Consider the following 16,144-nt stretch of genomic DNA (forward strand, 5'->3'; position numbering starts at 1 on the left):
ACTATGAGGGTGCAGTGTGCACAGTTAACGGTCTTCGTTTTCAGCCTCACTGACCACTCGTCTGTTGAAAGCTTGAAAGCTCCTTTGGTTTTTATTCTGCCATATCATGCATGACATTTCGCCGTCTAAATCACAAGGTATACACTGAGGATATAGTGACATTATTTCGCACTGGACGTCTGTTTTAGTTTGTTAAAAGTGGCAAATTTGACCACGGGGTCACATAGTTTCACACTAGTTTTGCATATTATGACTTCATATGACCTATTTTTGACGAACTTACAAGTAACTAAGTCCAATTCCTAAAAAAAAAGAGGTCATACATGAAAAATGTATCATAGTTAAGTCTGCTGAAGGTATGCCTCTAACAGTTTGGGGTTATCTAACTGGAATGCCGAATAATTTTGATAAATTTCTTAGGACTGGATATCTCGAGGAGAGAGAGAGAGAGAAACGGGATGGTAAAGGCAGGGAGTTTAACCGCACAAAACTCTTGTTTGCTACCCTGCAGTGGGGGAAGGGTAAAGTGAAATGAAAGACGATAACAACGGCGTAGAGGACAAGCAAAGAAACAAAAAAAAAAAAAAAGATGGAGAAGGTTGTCAACGTCCATGAGAACTCCGTATATCTCGAAAGTAGTGCTATTCTTAGGATGCCTGCTAATCAAGCATCACTTCACGTACAACTCGTCGGCTTCAAATTTGAATTACAATGTGTACCTGAAAGTGAACAATATCTAAAAATAATACACAGCTAGAGTTTAAATAATTATCGAAATTATTGTCGAAATTTTTTGGCTGCTGGTTACTGCGAAATCGTTTTGCTGCAAAAATGCCAGTGGCCTATATATAACAGTTTCTTTTAAAAATGTTTTCCGTATCAAAACAAACACCGGATGTAATTGAGGGTGGTGAACACGGCGCAATTAGTTTGTCCGTGTGATTTGAACAGCCACCAAGTAGGCTTTTTCACTGGCCCTGCGCCTATTTTTTCGGCAGTGTTGGAGATTCACCTCAAGTCCGAGAGCGGAGAGTGGCAGCAGCGCTCTCTGGTGGGCCGCCACAATGACACGTACCACCTGGACGGGCTGCAGTGTGGCACTCGCTACCAGCTGTATGCAGTCGCCTTCCTCGCAAGCGGCCGCCGGGAACAAAGTGACCTGCTCGCCACACGCACGCTCGGCAGCCGTGAGTTGCTTAGAATGTTGCGCAACGGGCTATGGTTTTTCCTGTGGCAGCAGCTGCTCTAGGACAGCCTTCAGGAAAGTAGAGGGCGCTTCTAATTCGGGCGTCGTACTCACCCTTGAAATTACCTTGACGTATCCTTTCGGAGGACCACGTGCCTCAGGGTTGTCCGCTCTATAGCCAAGCATAGCCGGCAGACCTGCACTTTGAACGGTAGAGTGTTGTGGAAGCTAAAGCGAGTCGCCATGGTATAGCAGAAGACGCTGATAATACAAAACAAAACTAATACAAATCCAACCCACGAATTCGAGAGAAGCATTATTGAAGCGCTTACAGAAATGCCATGCAACTGATATTCTGCACAGCGTTCTGCACCGTAGCGATTACCTGCCTGTTAGGAAAACGGCAAGACGTGGCGAGCCCCCACCCCCCATGACCCACATGACCGCTCATTATGGTGTCCCCGGGATCTGCCTCCTTTGCAATAATGCGGTATCTAGGGTCGGCGCGCAGTCTAGAGCGGGTACATCCTCGAAATTGTACAACCGTACACTGCACTTTACTACGCGAAAGATCATGCGCCAAATCTAGGAAATTAGGCATACACAGGTTTGCTTTATTAAAGCAAATGTGCTCTTGATGACGTACATTTGTTGCACTGAGGATATTTAAATTTCATTTATGTTTTCACTGAGTCATTCCGTAGAAAACTATACCAGCAGCCAAGATACCCGTAAGGGTAGCAGAGATGGTAGTGTTGTCCATCGTGTGAGCCGTTCGTCAAGACAGTAGCACTCAGCCACAGTGAGAAAACTCCCGCACGATTCGCAAAAGAAAACGTATCTTTAAAAGTTAAGAATGAGAAACAATAACATTGTTTTTTCTCGCAGTGCATGAACCTAGGCTTGCTCTGCAGCACGAAATTAACCAAATTCGAAATATTTCTAACTGTACATGTTAACAGTAACGTAAGCAGCACTTTTGCAATCGTTGATAATGCATGGAGATTCTTTTACAGCACTCTGCAGGCCTCTCGAGAGAATTTACCTTCAATAAAGGCAGAAGCATAAAAGCTTTCGGAGAGCCAATTACACAGAAAATACTAATATTGTCAGAGGCAGCGCATGCGTGCCAGAATAAGAAGATACCCTTCTTCGTGGAAATACCACACTCACGCAGCCACAAGGTTCAGGATGAGTTGAATCTGCTTTGACGTAGCACCTACTCGCGACTTCCTTGCACCGAGAACTTACGTGACTCCTTCGAGCAGATTCTTTTCCCTCGCGCTTTTTGACAAAAGAAGTTTCTTCAACCAGATTAATGGAGGCCGCCGGTGTTTATTGCCTAATCTTTAACAATGTGTCTTTGCGCTACTTTTACAGCACCGGTTGCTCCCAACAAAGAGGACATTGTGCGCGCCCTCAATGGCTCGCATGTTCAAGTCATGCCATCGGCCTGGCGATCGGGTGGATGCCCCCTGACGCGCCTGAGCATCGAGCACCGTTTGCTGCATGGGCAACAGCCGGAATGGATAGCTCACTGGAATCACACCAGCCCTGCAGCAGGTGTTTTGCCTCAGGTACGGGGTCTTCATATTCAGGCGTTAACCATAATTGTGCGGTGAGACATTCATGGTGAGGCCAAGAGCACTTCATACTTCCCGATTGTATTTTATTAACAATAACAATTTCATTCAATTGAATGGACACTCCAAGCGGGTTTCTGCCGTCGTCGTCGCCGTGAGGTTCCGTATAAATTCCAAGGGCAATAAAATCGTCGACGCGCGCCGTATGCTGTGTATGCGAGTGAAGGCCCGCGAGGGACGCGTACTTTCCAGAGAGCGAACGCACGGCGGAGAGCAAACGTGACTATTTCCGTCGCGTGAAAGGCCGTGGGGGGATGGGAGTAAGGGAGGGGGGGCGACGCCGTGCTGCGGTACCTACTGCGTATCTTGCGACCGGGCGCAAGGGAAACTGGAGACTCAATCTCGCACGCGAAAGGAGGAAAGCGGGAATGCAGCGCGGGAGGGAGGGGGTGCGGCTTCTACTCTGCCCGCAACTATGTGCTTGTACTTTGCGCGGCTGCAGGCGGTCGCGCGCACCGTGTCTTGAAGGCCGTCTGCACACGGCTCCTACCTTTGTATGCGGTGTGCTTTCGCCGCTAAGTTTCCGTTGAAGCGACACACCCACGAACCTTCGCTCGCTGCTGCGGCCACGCTTGCTCACGCTAGCGTTTTGACAGCGGTTGTCTGTGGTCATCTCGTGTGACCTATTCATGTTTGCTTGTGCGCGCTGACAGCATGCTTGTTAATACAGTTAGTAAGCGAATGTGTCCAAATATATACAGCTGATAAAACTGCTATACTTACTCCGTATAGCTCTCTACTGATTTGCTCTCGCAATTGAGGCTTCGCCTTTCAGGCGAAACTGAGACTTTTTAAAAAGTATTTCCTCTCAGTAAGTACGATCTAGAAGCTGCAGAACTGGAATACCTTGCAATAGTGGAAAACCTTGCAATAAGGCGTTACCGGGACAGAATGAAATTTTCTTCTTACTCTATAAAAGTCAATTAGGAATACATAAAACATTATATATTCTACCGGCTAGCCACCGCTGCAGGCGCTCTTATCACAACAAAAAGGTTAGAGATTTTTCCTGCAGGACCAAGGCATTTAAAAATCCCTTTTTCCCGCGCACCATTTCCACATGGAACGCATTACCCGCAACAACTGTTGACTGTCCTACGGTTTCATCCTTTCTTTCTGCACTTTGTTAATAAACCATAGCATTCATCCCTCGACTCTACCCGTCAAATCATGATTGTGAAAAGGTTTTCTTGTGCTGTTTGTTATGCAGATTCTTGTTGAGTCTGTGCTATCTTGTTTTATCTTACTCCATACTTGTGTTTTCTTTCCAATGCCCACTCGTTCCTAAGGCCTGGTTACAAGGCTGGCAGTACTTGTAAAATAAAATAAAAATAATTTTACTGTTGACTCAAGTAACGTCAACGTTGTATCACTTGCCTGCACAATCATAACCCTATTCTTTATTTTCTTTGTCTTATTCTTGATGTTATTACTATTGAGTTGACCCGCCTAATGGTGTGTGTCATTGATGCATTGATGATGTGCACCTACAAAATATAACTTAATGATTTCCGATTCTAGCAAAAGTTCCATTTTCCACTTGGCGCTTTTATCCCCACCCAATTAGTTGCCGAAGGAAACTGTTGTTATCACGCATGACCTTTTGAAAAGTTTTGTTTTTTACAAAGGCTCTACGTTATCCACACACATTTAATTTTGCATACCTATTTCCTGTGTAGTGTCCCCCCCCCCTCCCTTTCACCAAACTTGATCTTGATAGCAGCTACGCTTCTCTCAGTGAAGCTAAACTGTGTTCCGTTTTTAAAACTCAATTATAGCGCTCCGAAGTGCTTGAATACGCAATTTACTGCAAAAGTCACAATCCACACACACACACACTGGCCTTTTCCTACGTATCACTCATAACCTGCATCTTATTTTCGTCAAATACAAACCAAATACCTCGTGTAGCTTAGTGAAACTTACTACGTGTTTCGTGGCGTGAATTAAAGGAACTACGCAGGAAGCGAATATTCAGTAATACTAAATGTGGTGTGACGTAGATTTATCTCAGTACTTTAATGAAGTGCTGATCTGGGTGAGCTAGAATGGCGAATCTATCGTAGTTATCAGCACAGAAATCACACGAGGAGGAAAAACATCTGTCTATGTCTAGTCGTTTTCTTGTCCTCGCGTTAATTTCTGCACTGACAGCTACTATGGGTTCTCTCGGTACAATGGCAGTAAAATGCTTTCGAACACTTGCTCAAAGAACTTATTATAGGTAGCAATCAACTGGACACTCCTCAAATCTTACAATTCACCAAGCATAATAAGCTCCACATTCCATCCAAATTTCATTTTTAGCCTCTTTCAGGGCATTTGGGCACACGTTTCTTAAGACTCCTTAAAGTACATTTAATTGTGAAGCTGCGGAACGGTTGCATAGGTAATTTTCTACGAGGGCTGCAATTAACCTACAGATTTCACACTTTTGATACACGTCACTCGTAAATAGGCCCTCATTTTATACAAATGAAAAAAAAATCATGTATTTTATCTCTTTCAGGACAACAAAGAAACTTCATTAGTGTTCGATATCACGCCTCTAAAATGCAAACAAAAATCAAGGATTAGGCAATTTTTATTTAGCGTCTATTTAATGCACGCGGGTAGACATTTTCCTGCACATCACCCAGAACCCTCCACCAATATCCCTCGAAATATGAACTTTGAGTTAACTAGTTCTCTGAGCATATTGTGCAAACACGCATATAACGTTTTCGAGTGACTCAAATCTCACGAAGAGCTTCGCTGTAATAGGTAACTGCAATCTTTCGCTTTTCTCAAGCTGGGTTTGTAACGCAATGAAAACACGAGCTGTCGTGTCGAGTGAGCGAAAGTTCGTGAACTGCATGCAAACACATGTACCCTTATCTAAGCTGAGCTTCTCAACGTTTATCTTGAAAGGAACATTTTTAGGTTTCGCATATCAAGCGACTTTTTCCTGGTTATACGAGACTTTGAAAAAACCATTCTTTTAGAAACGACGGAGGATAATTGTCAAGGAGGAGGAGCAGAGAAGAAACGAGAAAGGCAGGGCTCTTAAAGATTATTGTCGAAGTGAGCGAATAGCTTATGCGGACTGCAGAAATAAAATGGACGCGCTAGAAAACCTCTCCTGGACAGAACATATGGATAACGGCGCAGCTAACGCCCTCCGCAAACTCTTTTTCCTTCGGCATGCTTTGAACCTCACACCCCCCAGTGTACGCTTTCTCACATAAAACACCATTATTCGTCGCATGTTAGAATATGCCGCCATAATCTCGGATCCCTTCACTAAAACTAACACCGCTAAATTAGAGAGAGTTAAAAAGAAAGCAGTACGGTTTATTTATAGCTCATATGGCCGTTCATCTATCACTCATCTACTTGATCAAAGTGGTTTGCTTTCAGTCTCTCATAGAAACCGCATCTGTCGTTTGAAATTATTTTTTTCAATTACTCAAAGGTAAATACAATTTTAACACATCCAACATTATATCTTACTCCTCTGGACATAACACAATACAAACGGAACGATTTAACTGTGACACCATTAAACGCTAGAATTAACTCCTATAAGTATTCCTATTAAATTTCCCCAAAACGATTACAGAGTGGAATAATCTTACCAATGAGGCAGTGTCACAAATGTCACTACAAATGTTTGAAAGCTATCTTTAATTTCTTAACATCGTTTGTACTACATTATATCCTTGTGTTGCATTTGTGTCTTATATTTTTGCATTTCTGTTCCTTGATGTTGGCATATGATTTATTTATGAATTGATTTATGATTTCGTTTGGAATTATGTTTGCTGTTTCCAACGGCTCTTTACTTGTACACTGTGTGCCCACCCTGCCATGGTATTATAAAAGATCGCAGTATCAATAAATAAAAAAATACTTTTTAAGTAGACTGCTGTTGTCGATGACGGTGTTTGATGACGCTGTTTGATGAAGGCGACAAAAATTATCATCGACATGTTTTGAGACGGCCATAGAGCGTGATGAAGACGAGGGCAGCGGCGATGACAGTGACGATGGCAATGTAACAATGGTACAATAAAGACGATGCAGACCATGCAGACGACGACGACAGCGTGATCAAAATGGCACGACGACAATGAAATTACGACAGCGTGACGATCCAATGGCGGCGCATCTGCGCTTTCTTTTCCGCCCATTTATTGCACGGAAGTCAGATACTCCTCCGACCATTTGCTTTACATTAGTAGAAATCGCACGCATTGCCGGTGCTGGTAGAAGCTGAGGCTGAAGGAAAGATGAGTCGGCACATGTCGAGAAAAGATGCGCAGCGGACTACGGCTATACGAACGTGCGGGGAAACACGACACGGTGCCACAGCATCTAAACCTCGAGATGTGAAGAACGTACCCCAAAACTTAGTTGCGTGAGAGCACGTGATTCTGCATGGGCGAGGATAAAATCCGGCCGCTTAACACCACGGGTGAAAAAGTGGAAGAAAGCTAGAAGTTTTAAAATATTGCCGTACTGCATGTTTACTGCCTTTTAGTTATAACCCATGATGATCACACTGTCACAAACCGGCTGAACACGGCCAAACGCTTCACCACAGAGCACCCTCAGAGTTGAAAGAAGCGGGCTGCAGACAGCCATGAACCTAAAGCTGGCGACAATAGCGAGCATGGCAACAAAGGAGGAGGATAGCTTTGCGGGTAGCAGATACACACAGGTCGTCTGCATCCGTTTGCTGCTCACTGCATGGTTGCCGCCAAATCTAACGATGTTAGAAAAAGGAATAATAATAATAATAATAATAATAATAATAATAATAATAATAATAATAATAATAATAATAATAATAATAAAGTTAATGTCCATTATTGTGACGAGGGAGATCGGGAAGAAATGCTGAATTATCAGCTTGACTATAGTTCCGTTCTCCCTAAACGAAATACAGCACGTCAGAATGGCAATATACGACAAAAACAGACAGCATCGTACGCATCATCCTTGCGTGCAAGAAAAGAATTTGTACCGTACAGAGCAACTCTTGAGCATCTGCTGTGGGAATGCCAAGGGCTGACGAGTGGCAACGGGTAGGCAGCCTCTAGCGAAAGCCTCCGCGCGCGTTGGTGTGCTGGGCTGCTCAGCTCAGCCCCAGAAGATCAACTGTGGGCCCTCCAGCGGGCCGACGACGCCTCCAGAGCCCAAGGGCTCGTGGCAGACGCCTAGGCAGGATGAAGCCAACCATATTAAGTTGCCGGACGAAAATAAAGTTTTCACCTACCTACCTACCATACACAAAAAACAAGAATAAAAATTAAATAAATAAAAACATTATTAAGCAGTAAATCTCAACACTCTTGTGCTAGTGCAAAACATGTCACTCCACTATGCGCACCAGTCACATTATGAAGTCATCTTGAAAGGAAAAAGCAAACAGGCAAACACAGACAACAAGCAAACACTAGACAAGCAAGGGGCAAACGAAAAAGAAAACGAAGTTTTTGGAGTGGCACAAACAAGCAAAGTCTAACTGAAAACAAGACACTGTGTAGACTAATTGCAATAAATGTTTCAGTAATATGTAAGGCGCGAAAATCAGAGTCCGACGTCTCCCTTTTTTTCCATCTGTTGCACAAGTTTTACTGCTCATCGCTTAATCGACCGCCTTACATCTCAGCCCCGTCACGCATATCGAATCGCATTGGTCATCTCTTTCAAGTTGGCCGTCCACGAGGCCATATGACGACATCTGGAGCATCATTTTCCTACACAGCAGCCAGTGACTGGAACGGCCTTCCAGCAAACATTGCCACAATCGGCTCCCAAAGACAATTTTTGACGCTTTATGTCATCATCGGAATTCTTGAACATCTGTTCAGCATGAAATGCTTTTAGCTCCCGTTGTCCGTCACCTTCAACAGACCTTTAGCCAAAATCCAGAGCCGCTATCCGGGCACTCAAGACGAGAATGAAACGAGAACATCCGGGCATTGTTGCAAGAGCAAAACCAGATCATCCGGGCGTCCAGTAAAAACTTTAAAAAATGCGGTCTCTGGCTCCCAAACCCTTGTACAGGACAGCAATACCTACGCTAGTTACTGCCCAAACAAGTTACAGAAAAATATTGCTTCCGATTGCTTTCCAATGTTTGTTCACAATATCACTGAAGCTGTAACTTCTAGTACGCTGAAGTTAAATTTCTCATTTACAATAGCGACGTTCAAAAGACAGATAGAGGGCACCTGATTGTCATCTTTTGGCGCTGAGACAAGGTTGCCTGTGCTCATTTCAACGCCAGTGGTCCGTGAATTCCGCGACGTGGGTTTTGCGCCACCTCTTTCGAAAGATGGCGCCTCCATGCGTGGCCTGGCCGGCGGCGTCCGGCGCGCCGCGGATGGTTGCTTGGCCGAGACGAGACTTGCAACGAGGTTCAGTTCAAAACAGGTGCATTTCGGCTCAGCAAGCTTTCAGGCCTGAGTATCGGCTACAGTGTACTATAGAATGTTTTACAGTGGGTCGAGCGGAGGCGCATCCGACTGCGCGTCGCTACCCGCTTTGGAAGAAAGTAGCGGCGGCGCTGTCGTCGCCCGCACTTGAAGCGAGTGTGCGCCGCTTCTGCGTCTGCACGTTGTTTTTCGATGTCGTCGTCGCGGAACGTCGCTTCTTTCGCGCCTTTTTCTGCGTCAGTGTTTATGATGCCGCCCAAGCGGCGGTTAAACCACTGTTACGTGCCAGACTGTGCAACTGGTTATGCAAGAACAGCCCAGGAGCGCAAGTTATCGCTTCTTAAGGCTCCGAAAGATGAACACCAAAGGCTTCCTCATATTGGCAATGCCTTTAGCGCAATTCAAGAAAGACAGGGACGTGACAGAGACACGGGATAGCGCTGTCCTGTGTCTGTGTCACATCCCTGTCTTTTTTAATTGCGCTAGAGGCTTTGCCAATATGAGGAAACCGTACCAACTAGCCCAAGAATCAGCCTTGTTGAACCAAAGGCTTGTTTGGCAGCGAAATCTCCACAGGTTTGACAAGCCGCTGGACCCTGGTTGAGCTGTTGGTGAACTGCACTTCGAGCCGCATTTTATCTTGAGGCATTATGTCCACATGATCAATGAAACTGAACTTACAATTCCGAGGGGGACCCCAACGCTTGCTCCTAACGCTTGGTCCACTTTTATGTTAAAGGGTAAACAAGTCTCACTCGCCGTGGTTCCTCAGTGGTTACGGTGTTGGGCTGCTGAGCACGAGGTTGCGGGATCGAATCCCGGTCACGGTGGCCGTATTTCGATGGGGGCGAAATGCAGAAAACACCCGTGTACTTGGATTTAGGTGCACGTTAAAGAACCCCAGGTGGTCCAAATTTATCCGGAGTCCCCCACTACGGCGTGTCTCATAATCAGATGGTCGTTTTGGCACGTATAACCTCATATACTATTATTATTATTATTATTATTATTATTATTATTATTATTATTATTATTATTATTATTATTATTATTATTCAAGTCTCGTAATGCAGCGCGGAGAAAGTCGCACCAACAATTGAAGCTTAGTCGCTTATGAGGGTAATTATACCAAGCCGTTGGACAGTGGTCGAGCAAATTGTGTAAATAAAGTGCATTGGTGTGCTATATCAAAACTTTGTTGTTTAATAATTGTTCATAACTCTACGAGCAAATACACGCAAAGTGCCTCGAGCGGCCAATCGCGCGGCAATTTTGCGTGTGCTCGCGGGCTTCTATCAAGCTCGAAAAAACACTTTTATGTAGCACGTATTCAGCAACAGAAACCTGTCTCGGGAGTTTTTTATGTTGCTCTTCAATTTTCTCATTGACACTTTTCATCTCATTGTAATATTTGAGAAGTTGATTAATTAAGACTAATATGTAATTAGGCGGAATGCAAAAAAATAAGCTGGGCATCTCCAGGCGATGGCAAACAACAATACATTGGTTCTGTCCCGCTACGTGGCATCTGCATATTCTTAAATCTTGGTGCAAGATAGTTCGGACACTTTGCATATTGCAGTCGGCTATCCAGCTCAGCCACTCTCGTAAATCACGGTAAGCGTTCGCAAATGCTCATTTTAAGCTTTGCACGTTCGTATAACAAACAGTGTCGATAATAAGCCAGGCAAACTGCAACGAATACCCCTGCGAAATGTGAAGTATTGCGGCTATGTCTCTATATACCAGACGATTCCACAACTACTACGCTCGCAAGCGACAGTATTTGAATTTTTCCATATGCATAACGAAGCTGCAAAAAATAAAAACCAGAAGCAAAAACATTTCTCCCTTGCTAGTCGTGCATTACTTCGTGGCGGTAAACTTCACCCGCCGAAAACGTTGGACGAAGTGGTTGTCCAAACAGCGCGACGGCCCGAAAACTGACGCGCTTTCAAGTGCGGCCGACTACAGCGCCGCCGCATCTTTCTTCCCCTCGAGGCCCTCTCCAGCGGAGGCGGTCGCGCCACGAGGAGATATTCTAGTTCACTATATCTCGAAACCAATCTGCTTTGCCGGTAGCCGTTTCATGCTTACATCTACTCTAGATTACTGGAGGGCCAGTATTTTTTTTTTTTTACTATATATACATGTATAACATGTTTGCTAGTTATGTCCGTAGTACGACTTCACTATACCTGTATCGCTTCTGTGTACTTCGTTAACATAGCTGTATAACTTATCCCTTATGTAATACCTCTTTTATTAGGGGTCTTTAAGGTAATAAAATGAAAAGAATGAAACTAACATAATTGCGAAAGTACGCTTATGATACCAGTTAACAGTATCGATATTTTATATTTCTGTTGTAGAAAAAGGTGCGTAGTGTATATTTTTCCCTTTTTTCTATGCACACATCATTGATCGTACAACAAAAAAGGTCAGTACTTGCAGCTTTCGTTTCAGAATCTGCTCTCCATAGTGAGTTCTTCATGCAGAGACCCACCATGCTTCGGTATTACGTGTGCGGTGCATACCTCTTTTTTTTTACATAAACTGGATCGATCGAATAAATAAATGTAAGTTGTTATTTACTTCTAATTTGTAGCTCGAACTGAAGATATATTTCCTCTATTCCCGAGGATATATTTTCCTGTAATTTATAAAATCTTTGTGTATTTCTTATACTTGTACTTCCACATAATAGGGGACAATATTTAACGCGTGACAAAAAAAAAACACGTTATATATAAGTAATTTATTTTAGGTGGTAAATTGTTCTTGTTTAAGAACAATTAGCCCGACGATTCTTACTATTCTGAATTCTATGTGATTTATGTGCTCGTGCCAGTTCATGCGCTCAGTAACTAATACGCCAAATGTTTTGAAGACGCTGAAAATTTCAATTTTAGAATAATTAAATATTATGTCTTCATCAATCTATGCAAATTTATTTTTGCGATAGTGCAGAGCCAGCTTAATTTTGTTTCTATTTATTCATAAAGGCATTGTATCTAGTTCATTCGTCGAGTTGGTGTAATGTTCTATTTGCATTTCTAATCAGCTCATTTGATGATAAATCAGAAAACAACAACGTAGGGCCGTCAGCATGCTCAGCAAATTGCCGGGTTTTATCTGTATTTACAATATCATTTATGTACCTAATAAACAAAGAAGGACCCAAGATGCTCCCTTGGGGAACACTGTATATCATGTGAATGATCAGTTATGATAGGTATTGCAGTCAATTTTCTGGGGAAGACGGTAATAATGATAAGAGCGTACCGAGAAAACGATACTTTTGAAGCTAATCAAAGGCTTTTGTATAGTCTGTGTAAATACCTAAACTTGTCCTTGATACACATCAAAATAAATTATTTTCCTTGAAGGAGAACGAGTTGCGGCGATACGTCTTTACGCAAACCAAATTTACGACAAGTTAATGTACTGTGCTTATCGCAGAATATGGACACGCTTTATAAAATGCCTTTATCAAGACCCTTACCAATAAAGCGGTAGAATAGAAATAGGTGTGTAATTAGCCATGTCATTTTGCTGACTTTTTTGTGTATAACTGTAACGTTTTCTGCTGGCATACTCGTATGTTGTGCAAAGAAAGTACGGAGATATTACATATGTGATACATTTATCCGGTGTAATTGTGATGTTATCAGTATCACGGCTAGAACTGTTATTAAGACCCTAGAAAACAGAATATTTCGGCATCCGCTATATGTTTTAGAAAGGAATACTTTCAATATACCTTCGAGCCCCTTCATCAAAAGTATCCCTAGATAAATCAATCAAAAAAATAATTGTTAAACGTCAACTAAGCAACTATTTGGTAATTCTTGCACTTCCGACATATATTTTAGTTCAACATTCGAGCTCTGAGAGCGGTTTAGTAAAACATTTGGCTTTTTCCGTGTGGCTTCCAAATTGTTGGAGGTCCAGGAAAAATATTCGCAGTGGTAGTTGTCCTTTGTGATTCTGAGCTCACGCGATTCGAGCTCACGCAATTCGCTAACAGAGCGTGGACAGTGCATGGTTTGCTTATTTTACAAAGCCTACGTAACAATTTATACGGATAACACTGCTCGTACAACTAAAAAAAAAACAATCCAGAAGCATACCCTAGGTACACACTACTTTAGTTTCCTTAAGCACTTTTTTTCGGTTAGAGCTACGGAACGGGTGAGTTCTAGTGCGGACAGTGAGCAAGGCCACGAGAAGCGCAATAGAGTACAAACACGAAGCGCTGCTAGCCACAACAGTTGTTGATAATAGCGCTTTGTGTGTGTATTCTTTGTGCGTTCTCGTGACCTTGTTCCCTGTCTGCGCTACAACTCACTTGTTTCAACATGAACAACCCACATCGCTACTCAGAGAGCTACGAAGCTTTTCTCTAAAAATATCAAGGTTATACTTTGGAAATTCTGGGAGAGGCACAGATATAGCTGCTTTTGTTCACTCAGCACATTTTTGTTAATAGATATGTGCCATTATGATCAATTATGAAAGCAATTAAACACCATGGCGTATATACCTGATATTCATGCATATTTGTAATGATTAAGTCAAGAAATTATGACGTTTGAGTTATTCGAGTGGCATCAGTGATCAGATTTCTACACCCAAGTGCGTGTAACAGTTTTTCAATTTCCCTCTTTGCAGAAGCCGATGCATGTGAGCATATTTAAATAAAAGCTACCACCTAAAATAAGATTGTATTTGTTTTCGCCCGCAAACGCAATTACCTGCTCAAGAAAAGCAAATGACCTTGGTATATTTTCATTGGGAGTCCACTGGGAGGTTTTCATTCGGAGTTTCCACTCCAGCAGAAAGCAGCAGCAGTCCCAGAGTATAGCCAGGCAGGGCCAGAATCTGTAATAACGTAGTTTCACAGTTTTAGCGTGGGGTGATGTGCTGCCGCTGCTGAAGGGAACAGCACCTTCGGCGATAGCGCCACAGAAGAATGGAGCAAGGGCGGACGAGTTTGCTGTATTTCGGACCAGCTCAGTCTGAAGAAAAGCATCGGCGGCGATGGGTGCATCGAACGGAGCTCATAGTTCGACTCTAGCACGCTCACAATTAATGACGGCGTTATTTTACGAAAAAGAAGTCCTACCCAATTATGTCGTCGACATGTGTGACGGGACAAGCACAAGCTCGACAATGTGGAGAACGGCCGGAATGGTAACTCGGGATGTACACTATTCAAAAGTCTAAGCGAGTCGGGGGTTGATAACGGGGAGAAAGCGAGAAAAGCGTTCGTTTAGTACAGACACGGCTGCTCCAATGTCAATCAGCGAGGCGGTAGGGACGCCATCTACCGTGACTGTGAACTGCTTTTCATCATCTTTGTCTAGTCTGCGCTCCTGTTTTAACGCGATAGCGTTAAGGGCCCTGTGTCGCAGAAAATCCGGCGTCGGGGTCGACGTGGTACGACTTAACCACAACCTACCGACGTGATGGCGTCGGGTTGTAATTTGATTATACTGATGTAATTTAATGTAAGTGATCAGTTGCCGGGAAGCCCGATAAGCAGCCAGGTATCTTTGGATGCATCGCGTTTAAGGGCGAAGCTTAAGCGTCCTCCAATTTTTTTAGGAGCGAAGCTCCTTAGGGTGTGGGTCAGTCCCTCCTCTGTAGTATATAGTAGTAGTAGTAGTAGTCGTCGTCGTAGTAGGTAGCCACGTCTACTTTTATGAAAAAAAAATTCCGAAAGTTGTGTCCGTAGCGCGAAATCGAACCAGGGACCCCTCGCTTCCGAACGCGCGGCGCTAACCACTACGCCACGAAGCGCACATGCACACACGCACCACGATGACAATAAATACCCAACATTAACGAAAGACTGCGCGTTTCTAACGCGTTTGTGCTAGCGCGTTACGGCCCGTGTAAGAAGCTGGTGTAAGACGTTGTGGCCTCCTCCGCCTTACCCCCGTATTCATAAACGTCCTCGACTTCAACCCAACGCTACCGCCTTGGGCAGCACGTTCGAAAGGCGTTGAATGCGGTGGCATGTCAAGTTCAGTTCGAGGAGCGTTTATGAATACGGGGGTTATACTTTCTAAGCAGTCATGTGATGGCGTCGGCAAACGCGGTGCACGTTCCGGCATTTGTAAACGGCTGCGTAAGACGCTGTGGCTTCTCCCCCTTACTGGAGAGTACTGCACGTTTCTAACGCGTTTGTGCTAGCGTCCCCTTAAGCGGGAGATGGTGCAATTATAATGAAGGGCGCTGTTATAAAATAGGAATGACGTCACATATGGCGCGTGTCATTGGTGGAAGTCAATAATTCGATTTAGTGCGGCGAGACTGGGCGAATTACACGGAAGATTCACGGTTTACATCATCATTCACCCCGTGGATATGCGGTGTTTTTTTGGTTGTTTTTTTTTCAAATATGTCTGTAAGCGTTTGGTTCAGGTGCCGCATGAAGCAATTTGTGAGCCGATGGTAGGGTGTAGTCAGATTCTGCGACGTCGAGTAAGACTTTTGAATGTCCTTCCAAAGGAAGCAAATGCGCTCCGCTCATTTAGGAGTAGCCGAGGTACCACAATGCGGGATTATGGCGTTATGGAGTAAGAAGCCCGCAACTTCAGTGGCGCAGCTATAGAGTGAGAGGTGCATGGGTACTTGAAAAGAAACCGCGTCGCATTGTTTATTACAACGGCGACCCGCTCATTTACGGAGGCAGGCAGGGGAACGAACCTAGCTATCGAGGGCAACAAAGTTAAATGGCTGAATTAAACATCGGGTCACTGAAGACGGCCAGCCTGCAAGAGTGTCTGCTTTGCCCGACGCTTAAAACTGAGCGTAGGTCCACTCTTCGTCGTACTACGTGGGACATGCCAGGTCGATAGCTTGCACAGCCATATCCCAAA

General features: G+C 44.0%; 1 protein-coding gene across 1 annotated transcript in view; it reads left to right on the plus strand.

The window, feature by feature from the left end:
• LOC119455788 (Down syndrome cell adhesion molecule-like protein 1 homolog) overlaps positions 1–16,144 on the plus strand; it is an 80,050-nt gene that overhangs the window by 18,890 nt on the left and 45,016 nt on the right. Inside the window, exons 5-6 of the mRNA XM_049668623.1 lie at positions 999–1,187; positions 2,567–2,763. Of these exons, the coding sequence (XP_049524580.1) occupies positions 999–1,187; positions 2,567–2,763 (386 nt within the window). The remainder of the gene's footprint in view (positions 1–998; positions 1,188–2,566; positions 2,764–16,144) is intronic.

This window comes from Dermacentor silvarum, chromosome 6 (assembly GCF_013339745.2).
Source record: "Dermacentor silvarum isolate Dsil-2018 chromosome 6, BIME_Dsil_1.4, whole genome shotgun sequence".
Lineage (NCBI taxonomy): Eukaryota > Metazoa > Arthropoda > Arachnida > Ixodida > Ixodidae > Dermacentor > Dermacentor silvarum.